This window comes from Pteronotus mesoamericanus, unplaced genomic scaffold, assembly GCF_021234165.1.
Source record: "Pteronotus mesoamericanus isolate MK-2021 breed Mesoamerican mustached bat unplaced genomic scaffold, CSHL_Meso_final scaffold_125, whole genome shotgun sequence".
Taxonomy (NCBI): Eukaryota; Metazoa; Chordata; class Mammalia; order Chiroptera; family Mormoopidae; genus Pteronotus; species Pteronotus mesoamericanus.
In genome coordinates this window covers 10,870,428-10,888,757 of record NW_026555304.1, presented here as the reverse complement: position 1 = coordinate 10,888,757, position 18,330 = coordinate 10,870,428, and the positions used below count along the sequence as shown (strand labels likewise).

The 18,330-nt window shown below is 43.7% G+C and overlaps 1 protein-coding gene across 6 annotated transcripts in view; it reads left to right on the top strand.

Annotated features, from left to right (window-relative positions):
* The window catches only part of PTCH1 (patched 1), a 61,052-nt gene that overhangs the window by 25,880 nt on the left and 16,842 nt on the right, over nucleotides 1-18,330 (top strand). For 5 of the 6 annotated variants that reach the window (XM_054588093.1, XM_054588094.1, XM_054588091.1 and 2 more), the window contains exons 7-16: nucleotides 298-419; nucleotides 1,215-1,362; nucleotides 2,184-2,315; nucleotides 2,697-2,852; nucleotides 3,535-3,633; nucleotides 4,125-4,250; nucleotides 9,849-9,967; nucleotides 10,591-10,993; nucleotides 11,401-11,710; nucleotides 16,566-16,708. In XM_054588093.1, the coding sequence (XP_054444068.1) occupies nucleotides 298-419; nucleotides 1,215-1,362; nucleotides 2,184-2,315; nucleotides 2,697-2,852; nucleotides 3,535-3,633; nucleotides 4,125-4,250; nucleotides 9,849-9,967; nucleotides 10,591-10,993; nucleotides 11,401-11,710; nucleotides 16,566-16,708 (1,758 nt within the window). The remainder of the gene's footprint in view (nucleotides 1-297; nucleotides 420-1,214; nucleotides 1,363-2,183; nucleotides 2,316-2,696; nucleotides 2,853-3,534; nucleotides 3,634-4,124; nucleotides 4,251-9,848; nucleotides 9,968-10,590; nucleotides 10,994-11,400; nucleotides 11,711-16,565; nucleotides 16,709-18,330) is intronic. The other variant, XM_054588092.1, reaches the window with a different exon arrangement.

Below are 18,330 nucleotides of genomic sequence, written 5' to 3'. Positions count from 1 at the left end.
AGTACCTCAGTGATTCTTCTCAGGATGGGCAAGGAGAAAATGTTGATGTTTTCCCCCCCATTTCCATTTTTCATTTTATTATTTTCATTTTTAAGATTTTATTCTCAATAACTTTATTTGTGTATGGAACTTTGTTTATAAAGCAAAATTTTGCTGTAAGATTTACTATACGCCTCTTACTAGCCTTGTTTTTAATGTTCTCTCTGAAACAAACAAGCCCTGAATGCACTAGATTTTAACAAGGCATGTGACCTGCCTGCTAATTCCCCCAATTATGTGGCTGTCTTTCTGTTTTAGCCTCTTGATATGGCCCTTGTTTTGAATGGTGGATGTCATGGGTTATCCAGGAAGTATATGCACTGGCAGGAGGAGCTGATTGTTGGTGGCACAGTCAAGAACAGCACTGGGAAGCTTGTCAGGTAATCCAGTACACAGGGAAATTCAAGCCATCTCATTTTCATCCTGTCCTAAGAAACCACTTTCCTTCTGACATCTGCAAGTGTATTCATATTAATACTTAACTGTTACCCTAGCTAGGAAATAATAGCAGATCAGACCAGCCTGAAAAGGTACCTGGAGGGGAATTTTTCGAGAACATTTTTGTCATTTTCATCAAGACTATAATTGGTGACTATAGGATTTTAGATCAGCCCATTATATAGAATATTAGGGCAGGTGTAAAGCAGGCAAGAGACACTGATCATAGCATATAGAGTTCCGTGGTAGGAGTTAAACTCCATTGTAGCCTGTTAAAGAGAAAGACCAGCAAATAACGGCTAACCAAGAGTTATCCTCTGTGCACTCCGTTCCTTCACGCGTCAGGCGCTCCGCCTGAGGTCCTCCCTCGGGAAAGCCGTCGTCTGGGATTTCTGCACAAATGAGTGTGCAGGCGTGAGCCCAGCATATCTGGTCAAGCTATCTACTCCTCTACCCTTCCTGTTTCATTGAGTAGAGACTGAGAAAGGAAATTGCCTATTAATTTAATTTTGGGGTCTATCTGTAAAAGGTTTGTAAGGTTACACCTTTAATATGGTACATCAATCTATTAAATAAAATAACCATTCAGGTCCAGTTTTAATGGAAACATGTGCTCGTGCAGAAGGATAGAATGACTGTGAGTGAGTTAGGGGCACTCATTTGGGAGTTTACACAGTGAGAGCTGCTTCCTGGGGGTGCTGATCTGTGCCCTCTCCCCTACTACCACTTCGTCGCAGTGCCCACGCCTTGCAGACCATGTTTCAGTTAATGACTCCCAAGCAGATGTACGAACACTTCAAGGGGTACGAGTATGTCTCACACATCAACTGGAATGAGGACAAAGCAGCAGCCATCCTGGAGGCTTGGCAGAGGACCTATGTGGAGGTAAATTGCCAGTGTTCCTACACCCACCGTAGAATCCGGGTACAAGCCCTTTAGTTCCTAAATACTTCATTTGAATGACATTTTAAAACTTTTTTCTTTCATTAGGATTTATTTTCAAAACACACTGTAATTCTGGGAACTTGTGTGATGAAAACTTTTTCCCTTTTTCTTGATACTGAAAATCTTAGTGTCTGGGTGACACTAATGCTAATTGGGGTGCCCTGAAACATTTTGAGTAAGCAGTTGTGAACTCTGGAGTTGAGACCTAACGGTGTTTGAAAAGGCACTTGGTTAGCAAGAAAAGGTGTCTGGAAAACATTAGCAAGGCATAGAATCTGTTCACAGCTGCAGTTCCCTTGGTTAGGTCATGTGACAGGAGCTGGCCTTTGTTTCCCAAGCAGTGACCTCTACTGAGCTGCATGTGACCTTTTAAAGGTGGCCAGCAAATGAAGGGGAGGGGGTGTGCCCATAAGAATGAGTTGTTTTGCATTAGGGGGAACTGATGGGACTGAAAATCAGTTGTAGAGTTACAGAGAGGGGAGGAACAGTCCTCCATGTAGAGTAAACAAAGCTCTGGGAGGGAACTCCAATGACACTGGCTCGCCACAACCTCACATTCTCACTTGATTAGCGGTCACTTTCACTCTCCCAGGCCCAGGGTCATTTAGTGTTAGTCCAAGTTCAAACCTGCATTACGTAGAACTCTATAATAAATCAGGAAAATAGTAAGGGGTCGGGGATGTGTCCCCTGACATCTGTGCTCTTGAAGCTTGTTGAGGCTTTCATTTCAGCTGGGACTTATCCTTATGTTGTGACCACAGGTGGTTCACCAAAGCGTCGCCCAGAACTCCACTCAGAAGGTGCTTTCCTTTACCACAACGACCCTGGACGACATCCTCAAGTCTTTCTCCGATGTCAGCGTCATCCGAGTGGCCAGTGGCTACTTACTGATGGTAACGATCAATTCAGTTCCCTAAAACCCATGGGTATTTGGGTTTCTTTTGGTTTTTGGTTTTTACCTTTCCACGACAGCTCCTGCTTTTTTAACTGCTCTTAACACACATGTGCATTTAAGAAAGAGAGAGCTCAGGCTTAATAACAGTTTGAGAAGTGATCGTGTAAAGCGGTTTGCCCATCTATGATTTGTATCATTTCATGTGATGTCTGTAATGTAAATTTTTGTTGTATTTCATAAGTTTTACCTTTTCATTTGGGGATATGGGTGGGAGAAAACATTAGAATCTTTACACATTCTAATGTTTGGCTTTTGTTTTGTGTCTCCTCTCCTCCTTCTCCCTTTTCTTCCCCCCTCCCCACCACTGGTCTGCTTGCAGCTTGCCTATGCCTGTTTAACCATGCTGCGCTGGGACTGCTCCAAGTCCCAGGGTGCCGTGGGGCTGGCTGGCGTCCTGTTGGTTGCACTGTCAGTGGCTGCAGGATTGGGCCTGTGCTCATTGATCGGGATTTCCTTTAACGCAGCAACAACTCAGGTACTAAAGGAGCCATCCATCGCTTTGTTGACCAACACCCCTCCCCAGGCTCCAGCCTCCTATGTGTCCATGTCACCTGAAAGGTCTTCTAGCTTTTTCTGCCAAGAGCCACATTTCTCAGGGGAGTGCTGTCTCTAAATTGACTGCTCCCACTTTTCAGTGGGCAGAAGATGTGAATGGGCTTGATGATAAGTAAACATGCTTCACGCATCAGTGGCATTTGGATCAACTACTAGAGCAGTGGTTCTCCAACTCATTGTGCATTTGAGTCACCAACAGGGCTTGTGACAACTCGGATGGCTGGGCCCCACCCCAGAGTGTCTTGTTCAGTTTTTGGGGGGATGGGAGTGGAGAAGTTGCATTTCTGACCAGTTCCTATTGATGCTGGTCCAGGGATCATGCTCTGAGAACCACTGCTTCAGATGACTGACATTCCTTCTCCTGTATTAAAAAAAATCATTGTATGTGGCGCTCAGAAATAGAACCATGTAAGATGTACTGTGAGCTAAAACTGCTAGACTTTGGGGATTTAACTATCGGATAAAACTAAATTCTACATGAGTAATGTCAGCTGTCCTTTGGGTAGCTATTGGGGGTGCTAGTGGCAATGTTCTAAATAGCTCTAGAATGATCAGAATTGAAGCTCACATGTCTAATTCACTGTCCTCTGTTTTCACTGTAGGTTTTGCCATTTCTTGCTCTTGGTGTTGGTGTGGATGATGTTTTCCTCCTGGCACATGCATTTAGTGAAACAGGACAGAATAAAAGAATCCCTTTTGAGGTAATAGAAAAACAAAAGAATGAAGCTCTGAGGACAGCCAGAGCCCCCTTTGTTCCTGAGTGTTTGTCCTTTCATTTTTCACAATCTGCCCCAATAAATAAATGAGTCCCAAGTCAGATGATATGTTACTGGCTCTAAATAAGTAAAGTAAGTTAGAAGAATCTTAAGAAATGTATTTCAAAGTGCACACTTGTTTCTCTGAGGGGTTTCTTTGAGGGGGGGGGGTCACGTTGTCCTCACCATCTTTTAAATCATGCTATCTTGCAGCTTTGTGTTTTGGAACAACACAGGACTATGTAGATGGTACCAAAAACACTTTCAGTGCCCATATTAGGGGGAAAGGCGGGAATATCCCTTTCTTATTCCTTGATGCCAGCATTACAAGCTCCCACCTGTCTTATTTTGTTGTGTATTGGGCTTATTCACACAGTCTGTGCTCTAAGGAAACCCTGCCCTGAGCAACTCTCAGCACTGTGGTTTCTCATCCTCAGGACAGGACCGGGGAGTGCCTCAAGCGCACAGGAGCCAGCGTGGCCCTCACATCCATCAGCAACGTCACAGCCTTCTTTATGGCTGCATTGATCCCCATTCCTGCTCTGCGAGCCTTCTCCCTCCAGGTGAGTTTCCAGCAATTAAATCTGTGAGGGCTCCACTGACCCTGAGTGTCGCCACAGCTGTGCTGATGGTACCGTTGTCATGAATAAAGTAGCATCCTGGCATTTGGGGCTCTTTTCTCTGGGCAGACACTTCTTTAAGCAATGACTTTGACAGCCCCCATAAAAAGAGTTTTAGAGTTCCTTCCTTTCTTTTAAGTCTATAAGCCCAGATGCCTGCAGCCTGGGTATCTTCAAAGCCTGGTGCCTTAGGGAGTTGCCCTTTCTTGTATAGTTAAATTAAAATGGTACCAGAGCCACTCCATGTGGAAATGCCAGTAAGCCCCTACTCCAGACAGGCAGGAGTCCTCTGCATTCGTCCCTGGTACAGCCTACTTCTTGGCCATCCCTGCTTCTAAACTTCCCTCTAAGTTTCCACACTTACTTCTCAAGCATGCCACCCTCTCTTCTGGTTTCCCTAAAGCAGCCCAACACGAGGCAGCTGACAATAAAGAGGAGGTAGCCCAGGCTAGGTGATAACTTAAAATTGAGTTATTAAATGCCACTGTATGAGAATGTATTGCCATTGTCTGCCTGCAGGAGGATTCACTGATGGGCCCTTGCTACCTCCTTTCCTTAGCTTCCACAAACTGTCCTATCCCCTTTTTCTCTTCTTTTGGTCCCCAGCCCCTTTCTTAGGCTTCCCAAGAAAACTCAAAATTTCTCCCCTTTCTTTATGCAGGGCAGTTTGGCTCCCACGTTGTTCTGCTCTGTCCTTCCAAAGCAGCCCTTTCACACTTAGAGGCCATCGAGATACTGTTTTAAACAAAGAGCCATCTTATGTGATTTGTGAGTGTGGAGAGTTCTGCAGACAGGGCTGCAGCTGTAAGTCAGCTCCAAGTACTGGCATTTCTCTCCATCTGCGGGAACTCCCAGGAGTCCTGATGTGTGTGGTACAGCAGATAAAGACGGCTACTTGACCAACCACTTAGGTCTTCCTAAGCCTGAAATGGTTCATGGTTTTGCTATCTCAAGGATATTATTGAAGTTTGTGAATTGCATTTAAATTTTTTTTAAGATTTTATTTATTTTTAGAGAGAGCTCAAGGGAGAAAGAGAGAGAGAGAAGCATCAATGTGAGAGAGAAGCATCGATCAGTTGCCTCTTGCATGCACCCTGACCTGGGACTGAACCCACAGCCTGGGCATATGCCCTGTCCAGGAATCGAACCCGCGACCTTTCCCTTTGTGGAATGACACCCAACCAACTGAACCACATTGATTAGGGCTACATTTAAATTTTAAACCTTCAACTATTTTCCAAAAAAGATGAAAGGAGCAACAGCTTTCCTTTTCTTTCTTTATATCTTTTTCCCTTACAATGTGATGTGTACTTCACAAGATGGTCAGGTGTTGAAAGGAAACTGCTTCTGATATCACTCATTAAGCTGTTATTACCCCCAGCTTATTCGTGCTCCTTTCTTCTCTTTAATCACCAAAAGGTTCTAAGGATTGTGACCAAGAAGAGAAATTGACAAATCATAAATTAGGTTTCCGTTTCTATTTTTTGTCAACATGATTAGCTCTTTTTTAGTCCTTATGTTTTAATTTTATTTCACTAATTACTGATAAAGCAACTAAAGATCCTGCTGTGTTTAGAACACTAGGCTTGTCTAATATTTAGTGTTTGGTTGTACCAGTCACTATAACCACCAGCACCCAAAAGGAAAGAGAGTTAAAACAATAGAAAAAGGTTTATTTTTGTTATAAATATATATAAAAATAGAAATAGTAGGTGAATAAATGGATAGAGTTAAATCTGAAACTCGGACAAAAGCTCAGGGAAAAGAAAATACATCTAACTGCTTAGGAATTAAGGAAGATAAGTAAAGATGACTAAACAATGTCTCCTGAATTATTGGTGCAGCTAAAGCTTTAGCATGTCTTTTGGCACAGGTGTGCATCTGTGCAGCTTCCGTTTATGTCCCATTCCTGTTTCAAATGCAGCAGATTCTGGAAATAAGAAATTGTTCTAGAGTCATTAGTAGTGGGACCCTCTCTCCCACCTCTCCTTCCTGCTTGCCTTCTCCCTCACTGTTCTTTATCTGCTCTGCCTCATGCTCCTGCTTGTCGTCTTGTCCTCTCTCTCATTTTCTCTTCTCCTCTCTCAGTATATACTGGTGATTCATCAAGGCATACTCTCCTTTAATGGTATCCTATGGTGTGGTGGTCTGAAACGCTACACGAGTTTCCCTAACATCTTTTAGAAAACCCAGTACGCTAAATTCTTCCAAGGTAAGCCCCTGACTGAAACGAAATGAGTACTGTGGGTTTTGCATTTCTGTCCCAAGGCACTTGGAGTATATCACTTTAGAAAATTGCATCTGCAGCTTCTAGGAGTCCTCACTTAGGAAAGAATGGCTTCCTATGACATCAGCTCATTCTCTGTCAAACAAAAATTTAAAAAAGAAGAAAATGTCAGAGAAAAAGGAAAAGAGAGACAGCACCATGAGTTTTGCAGTAATCTTCAGAAACTTTAATGGTGGTTCCCTTTTCAATGTATTGACATTTGAAATTAGCTGTCACGTAGCTTTTCTTTCCTTTAGCGACTGGTGTTAAGTTGTGACTGTGGGTATTCATTTGTGTTTATCATTTTAGAATGCTACAGATTAAGCGTCAAAAAGGGGAGAAACCCAAAGTGCTTCTGTCGAATAATAAACCTACGTTAACATAGGAATTTTCCCCATGGAACTTTTCTAATTTTGTAGCCTTACCAAAATACATAGAATTTTTTTTCCCCAAAGAAATTGTCTCACACCTTATTGTCAGTCTTCCTCCATTTGTCCAAATGCCATGCCTGTACCAGAAAGCAGTGGCACCAGCTGTACCTCTTTGGGAATCAGTGCCCTGCACTGGGGCTCTGCTGGTAACTAAATGGGATGTGTTCTTCAGTGAAACTCCCAGAAAAGAAGGCTTTATTGTTCCAAATGGTCAGAGGGTTTAGATGAGAGCCCCTCTAGGTAGTGCCAGTTTGTCTCTGTGCTCTGCAAGTGTCTTAGCAGGGCCACCATAGATGTTTGCAGGGACATTGCTTTTTAAGCACAATTAGAATTGATTGACAGTACAGAATCCTCCCCATCATCTTTTTAGAATTACTTAAAATTTCTTAAACTTCCCTTTGCTCCAGGAGTGATACTTCTTTTTTCTTTACTGAGAAATCCTTGCTGTTTGTTTTTACTGTTTTGGTATACTTTAGGGGATGTTGAAGTTGTTACTTCTCATCAGAAAAAACAATGAGAAAATAACATTTGATGGTGAGTTTAGATGGGATGCTGCTTTGGGTTTCTTCTCTCATTGCTTCATGTCCACCAAGAGACAGCAAGATGCTCATCACATTTCTTCTGTGGATGAGGCTGGTATCATATACATTCCCTGGCCCTTATGGAGCGCATTGGTGTCCTGTCTGCGCTGCACACCTGGGCCCTGTGTGCGCGCGCGCCTGCATGGCTTACCTTCACAGTCTCTGCCCTTGTTCTTAGGAATTTTGTTCAAACTGAGATACCCAGCATTTCTTGTCTGCGCTGTACTCCTGAATTCCAAAATTGACTGTAAAAAAGAAAAGCTGAAAGGATTCCGCCTCCATTCTTCCCAACATCCTATTGTCTGATTGGTGAGGACTCCACCCCCAACCCATGTTCCCCCTACCATAGGTGACCAGATCTAACAAGAACTCCCAGTTCTCAGTTGGGCTGAGTGCATAGGCACCAAGCCTGCATTTGAACCCGATTTACTGGGTAACCTCAGGCAGGTGACCTTCCTCTGCACTACCAGGTCTTTATTAGATAATAGCATCAGATGCAACGTGAATGTCTGCCTCCTGGTTGCTGCAGGAATCCAGTGAATCATGGATAACCACCTAATCTGCCATGGCTTCTCCTTTCCCCTTTCTCTTCCCCTAAGAGTTTTAAACCCACCAGTGCTGATTGGCTTGTGCCAGGTGTGTCCCTCTCAGACTTCACCTTTCAGGTTCCCTCCACATGGCACATCCCTCCTTCTGGGTCTTGCCAGAGTCCTTTTTTGGCTTCTACATCTCCCTGTAGAATTTTCCTTGACCACCCATTCCACCCTACATGTACCCCCACCTGGTGCACTCCCTCCCTTTTCTGAGCTGCAATGGAACCCTGTACATGCTTTTATTACGTTAATCAGCCTAAATTGTAATTTGTTTATAAGTCTGGCTATGTCCGTCCCTGAGAGCAGGATTTTGTCTTATTTATCTTTGCGTCTCCAGTACCTAGCATAGTACCCTGACCTGTAAGGTAACTCTTTTAGTCAAAGTAGCGATTTGCTTATTAATACAAGCCTATCCTACAGGTCTTTAAAGTACCTTATATATGTTAGAGTGCTAAGTTAACATGTTCATATATTTTGTATTGATGAGGAATCTTTACAGCAGACTAAGAAGAGAGGGGTCAGGTAATTTTTAAATGGAGCCTCCTGGTTATTTTTTGATTTTGTACACTTGACAGGGAATAAATTATTGAAAGGCATATCTAGAACTCAGGTTTGCAATTTCACCTTGAGCAAAAATTCAGTTGTCACCCAAAGCCCTTTGCAAAGTTCTCAAGATTTTTGATAGGTGTCAGTTTTCTTCTCTTATCCCGAGATGTGTACCCAGTCTGAGAAGGTTTTAGAATTAAGCAGTTCTTTGAAAAAGCTCCCAAGAGGTTATAATTGTCACACACACACACACACACACACACACACACACACAATTCTGATGATTTCTTGGTTGCTTAGCATTGCAGTTGCATTTCTTTATTGTGCTGCTTCTCACCATGCCTTTTTGAACTGGAGAGCCTTTCAACTGTCTTCTGTTGACTTTCTTCTATTAACAGCCCAATTGTGTAATTTTTACTAGGTCAGCAGGAGATTTGCCAAAGCACTACAGAATCTACCCCATGTTTATTCTAGGTTATGGAGTGACTTTTGAATCTGTACTTATTTATTCTGCATACTATAATCACACACAGGAATTTCTTTCTGCTTAACTCTCCTTGACCTTTTATGTTACTGCACTCACACACCCCACAGGCTGCTCCAGGGGCTATTTGGAATGTGCCTATTAAAAACCTCAGGGGACGTGTTTGAAATTTTATTTCATGTTTTAAAGGTGACATTTTGATATACTCAATCCATCTTATATATAAATTTTCTAAGTGTAAAATCAGGGCTGCATGAAGTCTTAGAAATATTGCAAAAGGGAAATGTTCCCTTTCGTTTTAAATGAAAGCACATCAAGTATCTTCTCTGTTCTGCCTTTGTAGATTTGGTCTAGTTTGGTTGCTGGCAAGATGCTAGTTTTGTTTCTATATTTGTACCTTACAGGTTCATGGAATTATTAGCAGTGGAAAGGACCAGGATAATGGGGCATAGTCCACTCAAGTGGTCTTTTAATGGTGAAGGAGAAGCAAAATGATGAGAAACTTCTAACATCTATTTCAGGTTTAAACACTTAAATAAGAAAGTGAAAGAAAGATGTTTAAAACACCTTTATTTTCCAAGCAGCCCTCTGACTGGGAGGAGACGTATTGGTGACCTCTACATTTTTTTTCTGCTCCCAGGCGGCTGTAGTGGTGGTCTTCAATTTTGCTATGGTTCTCCTCATTTTCCCTGCAATTCTCAGCATGGATTTGTATCGACGCGAGGACAGGAGATTGGATATTTTCTGCTGTTTTACAAGGTACATTTTCTGGCTACAGTGACTTTATTTCTTGGGGATAGAATGATAGTGTTTAGGAATGCTTTAGTCTGTGTACTCGGAAGGAAACACACCTCACAGAGCTCGTACCAGCGTGATGGAGGCAGTGGAGATAATGGGCAGAGGGCCCTTCCTGGGGGGGTAGCAGAATCCCTGGGCTTCTCCACCACTCGGACCGAACATCCTCACAGCCCTGAGGTTGTGCTACTCATGATTATTTATTTCTGTCATGAACCAGTATTGCTCATTGTTAGGAGTGTGTCTTACCTCTATGGAGCAGGGCAGAATAAAGGTTGAAAACCACCCATTCAGAAAAAAATAGAGCCGTTTAGATGTTTTTAAAGGAATTACGCTTTGAAGCGTCCATCAGCATGTAACTTGATTTTGTGAGCCAAATTCGGGACCAGCCATCCATTTGGCGTCCTTTGATTTGCTTGTGTCTGTGTCCAGATAGAGAAATCAGGTGATGTTTGTGGAGTTCCGCAGTATGTTGTTTTTCTCCTTAATCAGAGCTGTGTGAATTAGATATTTTCAGTCACTGGCAGAAATGCAAGCACCATTTCCCTGTTTCCGTGACCTTTGCAACATATTTTTCCCTATTTCAGCCCCTGTGTCAGCAGAGTGATTCAGGTTGAACCTCAGGCCTACACAGAGGCTCACGAAGGCACCCGCTGCAGCCCCCCGCCCCCCTACAGCAGCCACAGCTTTGCCCACGAGACACAGATCACCATGCAGTCCACAGTGCAGCTCCGCACAGAGTATGACCCCCATACACATGTGTACTACACAACTGCCGAGCCGCTCTCCGAGATCTCCGTGCAGCCCGTTGCCGTGACGCAGGACACCCTCAGCTGCCAGAGCCCCGAGAGCACCAGCTCCACAAGGGACCTGCTCTCCCAGTTCTCTGACTCTGGCTTCCACTGCCTGGAACCCCCTTGTACCAAGTGGACACTGTCGTCTTTTGCTGAGAAACACTACGCTCCTTTCCTCTTGAAACCAAAAGCCAAGGTAATCTACCAAACAGAACACTCCTCCTGTCTTCAAGCAGTAGCAGACAGGTTCCTTGGGAATTCATTGGGTGTGAGGTAGTTCAGTCCCCCCAAGGGGCCAGTCCAGGGACAACATGGGACCATTTCAATGAGCTCATCTTCTACAGGAGTGAATCTCTAGGTAGCAAGTGTTTCTGTGAATATAAGTCAACTCCTTGCATTTCAAACATTTTATTCTTCATGAGGCTGTTTAAAAATGTGATGATTATGATGTTATGTTTTTTCCTCTGGGAGAATGACACTTTGATGCTATGTCAGGGCCAGCATGGTGGCAGACATGAGGCATAAACCAAACAGCTTCTTTGCTGATGAACAGTCAGTGGCATCCCTTGGGGTCTGACCTCGTGGCTCTGTACTCTGTTGCAGGTTGTGGTGATCTTTCTTTTCCTGGGCTTGCTTGGGGTCAGCCTCTATGGGACCACCCGAGTGCGCGACGGACTGGACCTTACAGACATTGTGCCTCGGGAAACCAGAGAATATGACTTTATTGCTGCACAGTTCAAATACTTTTCTTTCTACAACATGTATATAGTCACCCAGAAAGCAGACTACCCGAATATCCAGCACTTACTTTATGACCTTCACAAGAGTTTCAGTAATGTGAAGTATGTTATGTTGGAAGAAAATAAACAGCTTCCCAAAATGTGGCTGCACTACTTCCGAGACTGGCTCCAAGGTAAGGTGCTGCTGGAGGGCATTGTCCTTTCTAAATACCTGGTCTGTGGTGTGTTCACCTCCCACAAGTTCCTTTTGTTTGCTTCATTAAAGTGTTAGATTATAATGTAACACTGACATGTTTCATTGACTTCTAAGTGTTGCTTCAAATTCTTATATAGACTGTTTCTGGGGCAGCCTCCCAAAACTGGCTTTTACCTATAAAACAATGCAAATGGTTCTCTGGTTGACTCGGGAGCTTCTGTAAGAATTTATGAGTGCACATTAGGAGATGGGAAAGTACATTATAAACTATGGAGCTGGGTACTTCTTGTGTTCTTTTTGGGGGGTTGGTCTCTAGTGTGGGTGACCAAGTGAAAACAAAGTGTTGATGGAATTTCTAGGCTGAGTCGCTGCCAAATTATAGCTGCTACTGCACCAGTAGGTTTTGCATCACTGGTGCATATAATTTAACATTCCATATTTTGACCATCTTTTGATTTGGCATAAGATGCTATGAAGTAAACTTACAAATGCTTAATCACATCTCACAGTATTTCATAAAAATAGGGTAGGTGGAGGTGGGCAAAGTGGAGGAGAAGAATGGGGACTGAAAGAGACTTTGCTTGGGGCAGTGGGTACACTGTGCAGTGTGTGGATGATGTTTTACTGAGTTGTACACTTAAAACCTGCATGGTTTTGCGAACCAATGTCACCTCAATAAATTCAATTAAAAATTAAAGAAAATGCCTTTTATAGCTTCTTACCTTACTCTTAGAAGCATCTCCAAGAAATAGTTGTCAACTGGAGAAAAAAAAAAAAAGATCTAAATTTGCTCCTAACTGCTGACTGAATGTGAATGTATTCAGTGATTCCAAGAACATCTGTTAATTTATTCTATGTCAACAATGGAAAGTGAAGTAGAGAATCAAGATGAATATCCACACAATTAAAGCAAAAATATTATTACTGAAATACCCAAATAATTATGGCCCCCAACATTTTTTGGCTTAAGTTACCCAAATGATTGTCTTAATTTCCCACTTAATTAGACTTGTTTAAACACAGATTTAAGTGTCTTTTCTTTGGTCTTAAGTCAATATACTTGCATGTAAAGGTTAAGCAGCCAGTTTCCCTGCATGGAATGGTAAACAACTTGAGTTTGATTGAAAATTGTCCAGTACAGTTTCTGGCTTTGACTTGGGCTCCTAGAATTTTGCTCATTACATATATACCAGATTGACCCCTTTTTTCGAGGAAGGCAAAGAAAACTACATGATACTAATATTTTTTTACATGCTTAAGAAATTAATTTGAATTTGTTTCTAGTCTTATTTTTCACAGTAGTTTGCGAAGCAGTGTTTTTGGGATAATGAGTCAAAAGAGGATCAGACAGTTGAGAGATTCCCTGCTTTTCATTTTTTTCCCCTCCATTGGCCAAAGACATGCAAATGGCTTGCCACAAATGACAAAGACGTCTGTAGTGCACTGCCAGGCTCTGAGCAAAGAAAGGTTGTTGCAGAATTGATTTCCATGTCTCCAGCCATTCCTTTGGATGCTCAGTATATGGCATGTTAGGCAGAGTTTGGGAAGAGGGCCGGGAGGTATTGACTGTCGCCAGGCGGTGCAGAGGGCTAGCCTTTTTATAGAGTGTTGTGAATTATTTCTATGCTTTCATACCTTTGAAGACCGAAAGCAGCCGGACTTGAGAATCCTTTTTAAAAGCACATTTGAATCATGTTTTCATTGCTAAGTGAACTGTACCCACCTAGACCAAGTGAGATCCCAGCCCCAAGTCAGGGTCCCAGCCAGCCTTAGAACTAACTACGTCCGACTGGCAGGACGCCCAGCAGAGCACTAAATACAGAACGGCCTGGTACTAGGACCCTTGGCCACCCAGAGGTACGTCAGGCCTCTCGAGTGGTTGGTTTGGTCTTTGAACATTTCCTGCAAGGAAGCAGCTGTCCTTGAATCATCTTTCCTTCAAAACACTTTGCATGGTGGTGAAGCAACGGAAACCCTGTGGATTGTTAGTGGAATTATCATTGAAAACCATGTCATCCCCCTGGTCTTTATCAATATTTCAATAGTCGAGGGGTTGAATTAATAAAAATGTAAAATGGCAATACAGAAATTACCCCACATGTCATCTGTAAACACACATGCTAGTAAGGTGAAGTGGGAGACAAAAACCACATTGTGCATCATACACAAATGGTGTTTGTTTATATTTCACACTGAATTATGCAAATGAAATTTAAGTTAATGTTTTCTTTTTAAAGTCCCATATCACAGAAAAATTGGCAGTTGTGATAGTTAGCTCAGAACTTTTCATCAGGAAATAATTAGCATAAAATATTAAAAGTGAGAGAAGTTTTAGCTAAAACTTTTCATGTTTTGCTGTAAAATAAGTAAAATGTCACAGTTTTTTTCTACCGTGTGCATATGTTGTCATATAAAATGCTGACCAAGGGGCAATGGAAGCAAATCCTTGTCCCTTGTTTCGTGCCCAGAATCATGGGTTGCATGTGCACTTAGGCCAAACCATTGTTACTTGAGCTTTTGTTAATTAGTCAGAAAATAATATACTAATTATAAGGGCTTAACTTTTCCATTAAGTCAGTGACTGTTTTCTCATTCCAAGTAGAGTGAATGCCACGTGGGGGCCACCAGCATGGATGATGAGTTGAACTGTATTGCCAGCAGGGAGGACCTCCCCAAACTGGATCTTTCTTCCTTTGTTTCACTCTATGGTGTGCCAAAATTCTTAGTGCATAAGTATCTTTAAACTCAGAGTTTTGATACCCCCTGTTTGCCACCAGGCGTTGTTGGTGCCCACACTAACTACACTAATCTTACTCGCATTTTCAGCAAATCCTTCCTGGGCACCATAGTGTGTTCAGAGTAACTTAGAGCATCAGTGACTCAAGCCAGCTATGGAGTCAGGCTGCCTGGGTGCAGAGCTTAGCTCCGACATGTGCCTGCTGGTAGCCTTCTTCAAGCAGTTTTACCTTTGCAAGGCTCAGTTTCCTCACCTGTAAAGTGGTACTAATACAGCCATCTCATGAGGCTGTTGTAGGAATTAAACTAGAGGTAATCTGCATGAAATGCTTAGACAGCCCAGGTCTCACTAAGCACAAGCTGCTGCTTAGGATTAATGGGTCAAGAGGGAAAGGGTTAAGGTACCATTCAAGCCCCGGAGTGATGAAAATTCTATTATGGTGAGGAAAACAGATTAGGCCTCTCTTTTTAGGGGGCAGGGTTGATTTTCCTCTCCTGTTTATTTTTTTCAAAAACAGAAAAAAAAAAGGCTTTAGGTAATAAAATGACATCTGTTTAATACAGCTTGTTGTGTGCATGCCTTGCTATGAAAACCAGCCTGTGTGAGCGTTGGAAGCCTGCCGACCCGGTGGTCTCATTGTCGCTGCTCCCCCACGCTCCCTCACGCTCCCCCCAACAAGGCCTTCTTTCACCACTGAATCCACAGTCCTCATCTCCAAATTGTTCGTATAAAAACAATGCCCACAGCAATGTCGGAAGGAAGGTTTAGTTTAAAGAGAAAGACACAAAGGCAGGGTCCTGTGCTCCCCCCTCCCTCCACTTCAAATCCCAGGATCTTAACCATTTTGAGCACTAATGGAACCCACTTTTTGGGGGGATGTCTTTGAAGTCACTCAAGGCATGTCATGAAATGAAATAAACCCGTCTCCTTCTTACTGGCCACGTCTAACCCATGCATGTACAGCTTTTTCAAAAGATGTGGTTTCCTAAGCTGCTGGGGCACAGAACTCTACTTGGGAGGTGATTTTGGGGGAGCAGGGAGGTGGAAAGGGGGTGGAGGTGTCAGAGGAGAGAGTGCGCACACTGGGATGGCTCAGACCCCACGGCCAGGTCACCAGGGCCCTGTTTTCTCTTCCAACACGCTTATCTCTTTACAGCTGTAGCCAAAGCGTCAGGTCTGTAATGATGGTTTTGATTACAGAGGCCAAGCGCAGCTGTGTGTGGTGGGCCGGTGGGCTAGCCCATCCCCCAAACCCAGTATGCTCTTTCCTTCCCCTCCCTGGGCTTGCGGTTTGTCATCTGTTCTCACAGAGCCCCCTTGTATTGGCCTGTGGCTTCCTGTTCTCAATCTGATCCAAATTTACCCTGTGAGGTATTTCCCGGCACATACATGCGCGCACAAGCTCCCTGCCTACTCTCTCCTCCACAACACCCCCTCTTCTAAGGAAGGGTGGCAAAGAGGAAGAGAACAGTCGAGAGTGAATAGGTGTTGGCTGTGATCTTTACACAACCTGGCAGCGGATCCCACAGCTTGTATTAGCTCCACAAGTTGAACAGATGGAACAAATTGACAGAATCGTGTTCACTCACCCTGAGCTAGAAGCAGCTGAGTTGCTGTTTGAAGTTGGGAGTTTGAATGTGTTTTTCCCCCTCCCAGTGGAATTTCTGGTTGTATTGAAGAACCCATGGCTCAGCACCAGACAGTGGCATGAAACGGTTAATGAGCCTGGTGTGTCTTCCTCGTTCTCTCTCTCCCCCCACTTTCTCTCCCCCTCCCCTCTCACTTTCTTTTGGAGTAGTCATGGCAGAAAAGGAGGTTTTTGGGTGTTTTTTTTTTTAAGGTAAAACATATATTTATTTCTTAGAAATAAATATTTTCCCCTTCCATCTTTAAAGCAATGATTATTAGCATCCTGAAGTTCACTCATGAAAAATATAGTATCATTTGAACTTGCAGGCGAATGTAAGTATAACACAGAATGTGCTGGTGATGTCCCACAGCACCCTTTCCTGCTCTCAGTTCCCAGCCACCCCGTTAGGGCCAGGGTCGTTCCGCTGAAGGGTTCTAACATATTTCACACACTTGCCTTTTCCAGGACTTCAGGATGCATTTGACAGTGATTGGGAAACTGGGAAAATCATGCCAAACAATTACAAAAATGGATCAGATGATGGGGTCCTTGCCTATAAACTCCTGGTGCAGACCGGCAGCCGCGATAAACCCATCGATGTCAGTCAGGTACTCTCACTGCCTGACACCGGGGTGGAGGTCAGGGGTCGGGGGTTGGAGGGCGCAGGTGAGACAGCTGTGGTTCACAGCCTGGGATCCCAGCCTGTGATTTCCGGGGACTTGAGGTATCAGGGGCTGGAAGAACATTGCGTTGGCTCTAATTCACTTGATCCTACTTGAACCAGCTAGTTGTGTGGCCACAGGCAGGCCAGAGAGACTCACTTGGCTAATCCATCCAGTGAGGACAAGTGTGTTTATCTACCTCCAGAGCAATTGTCAGAGCAAAGTACAGTCGAGGCAGTGCAGGCACTTTTCCATGTTAGAAATGCCATGTTGCATTGTTTGCTTCGAATTCTAATGTTTGTAATCTCATTGGTCTTGATTGCATTCAAATTTGAAAAGAAGAGGTGGATAGTGGTCACCTGAATGGGCTAGAATTTAGGAGGGAGGGATGGAGGGGTTAGGAGATCAGAAAGATTATTAGAAGGGTAGGAGGATTTGTTGCATTTGATTCTCTTGGTCGCCCTAGCCCTAGACGTAGAGAAGGAGGACAGACAGGTTGCTCTGTCATGAGTGAGACATACGGAAATGCAAATCCTTGGAAAATTGGATTCAGGCCTCTTAGTAACAAGAGCTGTTGCTGTTTGGTAATCATGCTCCAACTGCGTTTGTACCTTCACTGTGACACTTTGATTCTCGTGTATCCCTTCTGATTCCTCAGGCGTGTTGGGGAGTGTGTTCAGGACCTTCAGATTTCAAATGACTCCCAACACTACTACTGGCTTTCCCAGATCCTGTTTCCTCTGCTCTTTGTAGCTTACTTGCTTCACCTTCAGGCAGAAAACCGTCATGCTAATGATCTTCCCAGCAGCTCTGTTTATTGTCTCCCCTTTTTTGCTGGCATTAAAGGTGACAGATTTACAAAGTACATTGTTCAGAGTTATTATGGAGTGTGAACTCGGTTCTTTACAGCTGCATGCGGCGCGCTGTCAGGGTCGACAAGGGTGTGGGCATAGGAGCCTCTCTGAGAGATGGAGGGAATACGCGGTGGCTGGGTTAGGCTTCAGGGACTAGGGACACCGTGGGGACAAAAGCAATTGGGCCAGCCGTCCTCCCCTCCCACCACCCTAACACACACACACATCATTTCCTCTGCCTGGGAGGGAGAAAAGGGTGCTGCGTGCACGGAGGCCATGAGCTGTACTATGTAATTCCAGAGACGGCTTGAAGACATACAGTTGTTACATATCCTGTGGATTAATTGAATCCAGATCTCTGAAATTTAGTTCTCTCATTCTCCTCCACTCTCTTTCTTCCTTCACTCTTTGTCTGTTAACTGTTGTCACTGGTGTTTTCATTTTGCTAAAAGACCAAAAGCATTGGAACCAGGCCTGAATCTAAAGTAAATAGGAAAAAATATATGTGTACATGTGTATGTATCTCTCTTGCTGTTTTTCCCCCAAGCGAAGCCTACAAGACCTACCTTAGAGGGAGCCAGCATAGGATGTGGCATCCTGCTTGTGACCACCTCTCAGAAATAAGATTACCCAGAGAGACCATGGCTGTGTGCCAGTTCCCTCCACTTTCTGGCGATGGGCATTTTTTGAATACACAGGTCATAGGAGGCTAGT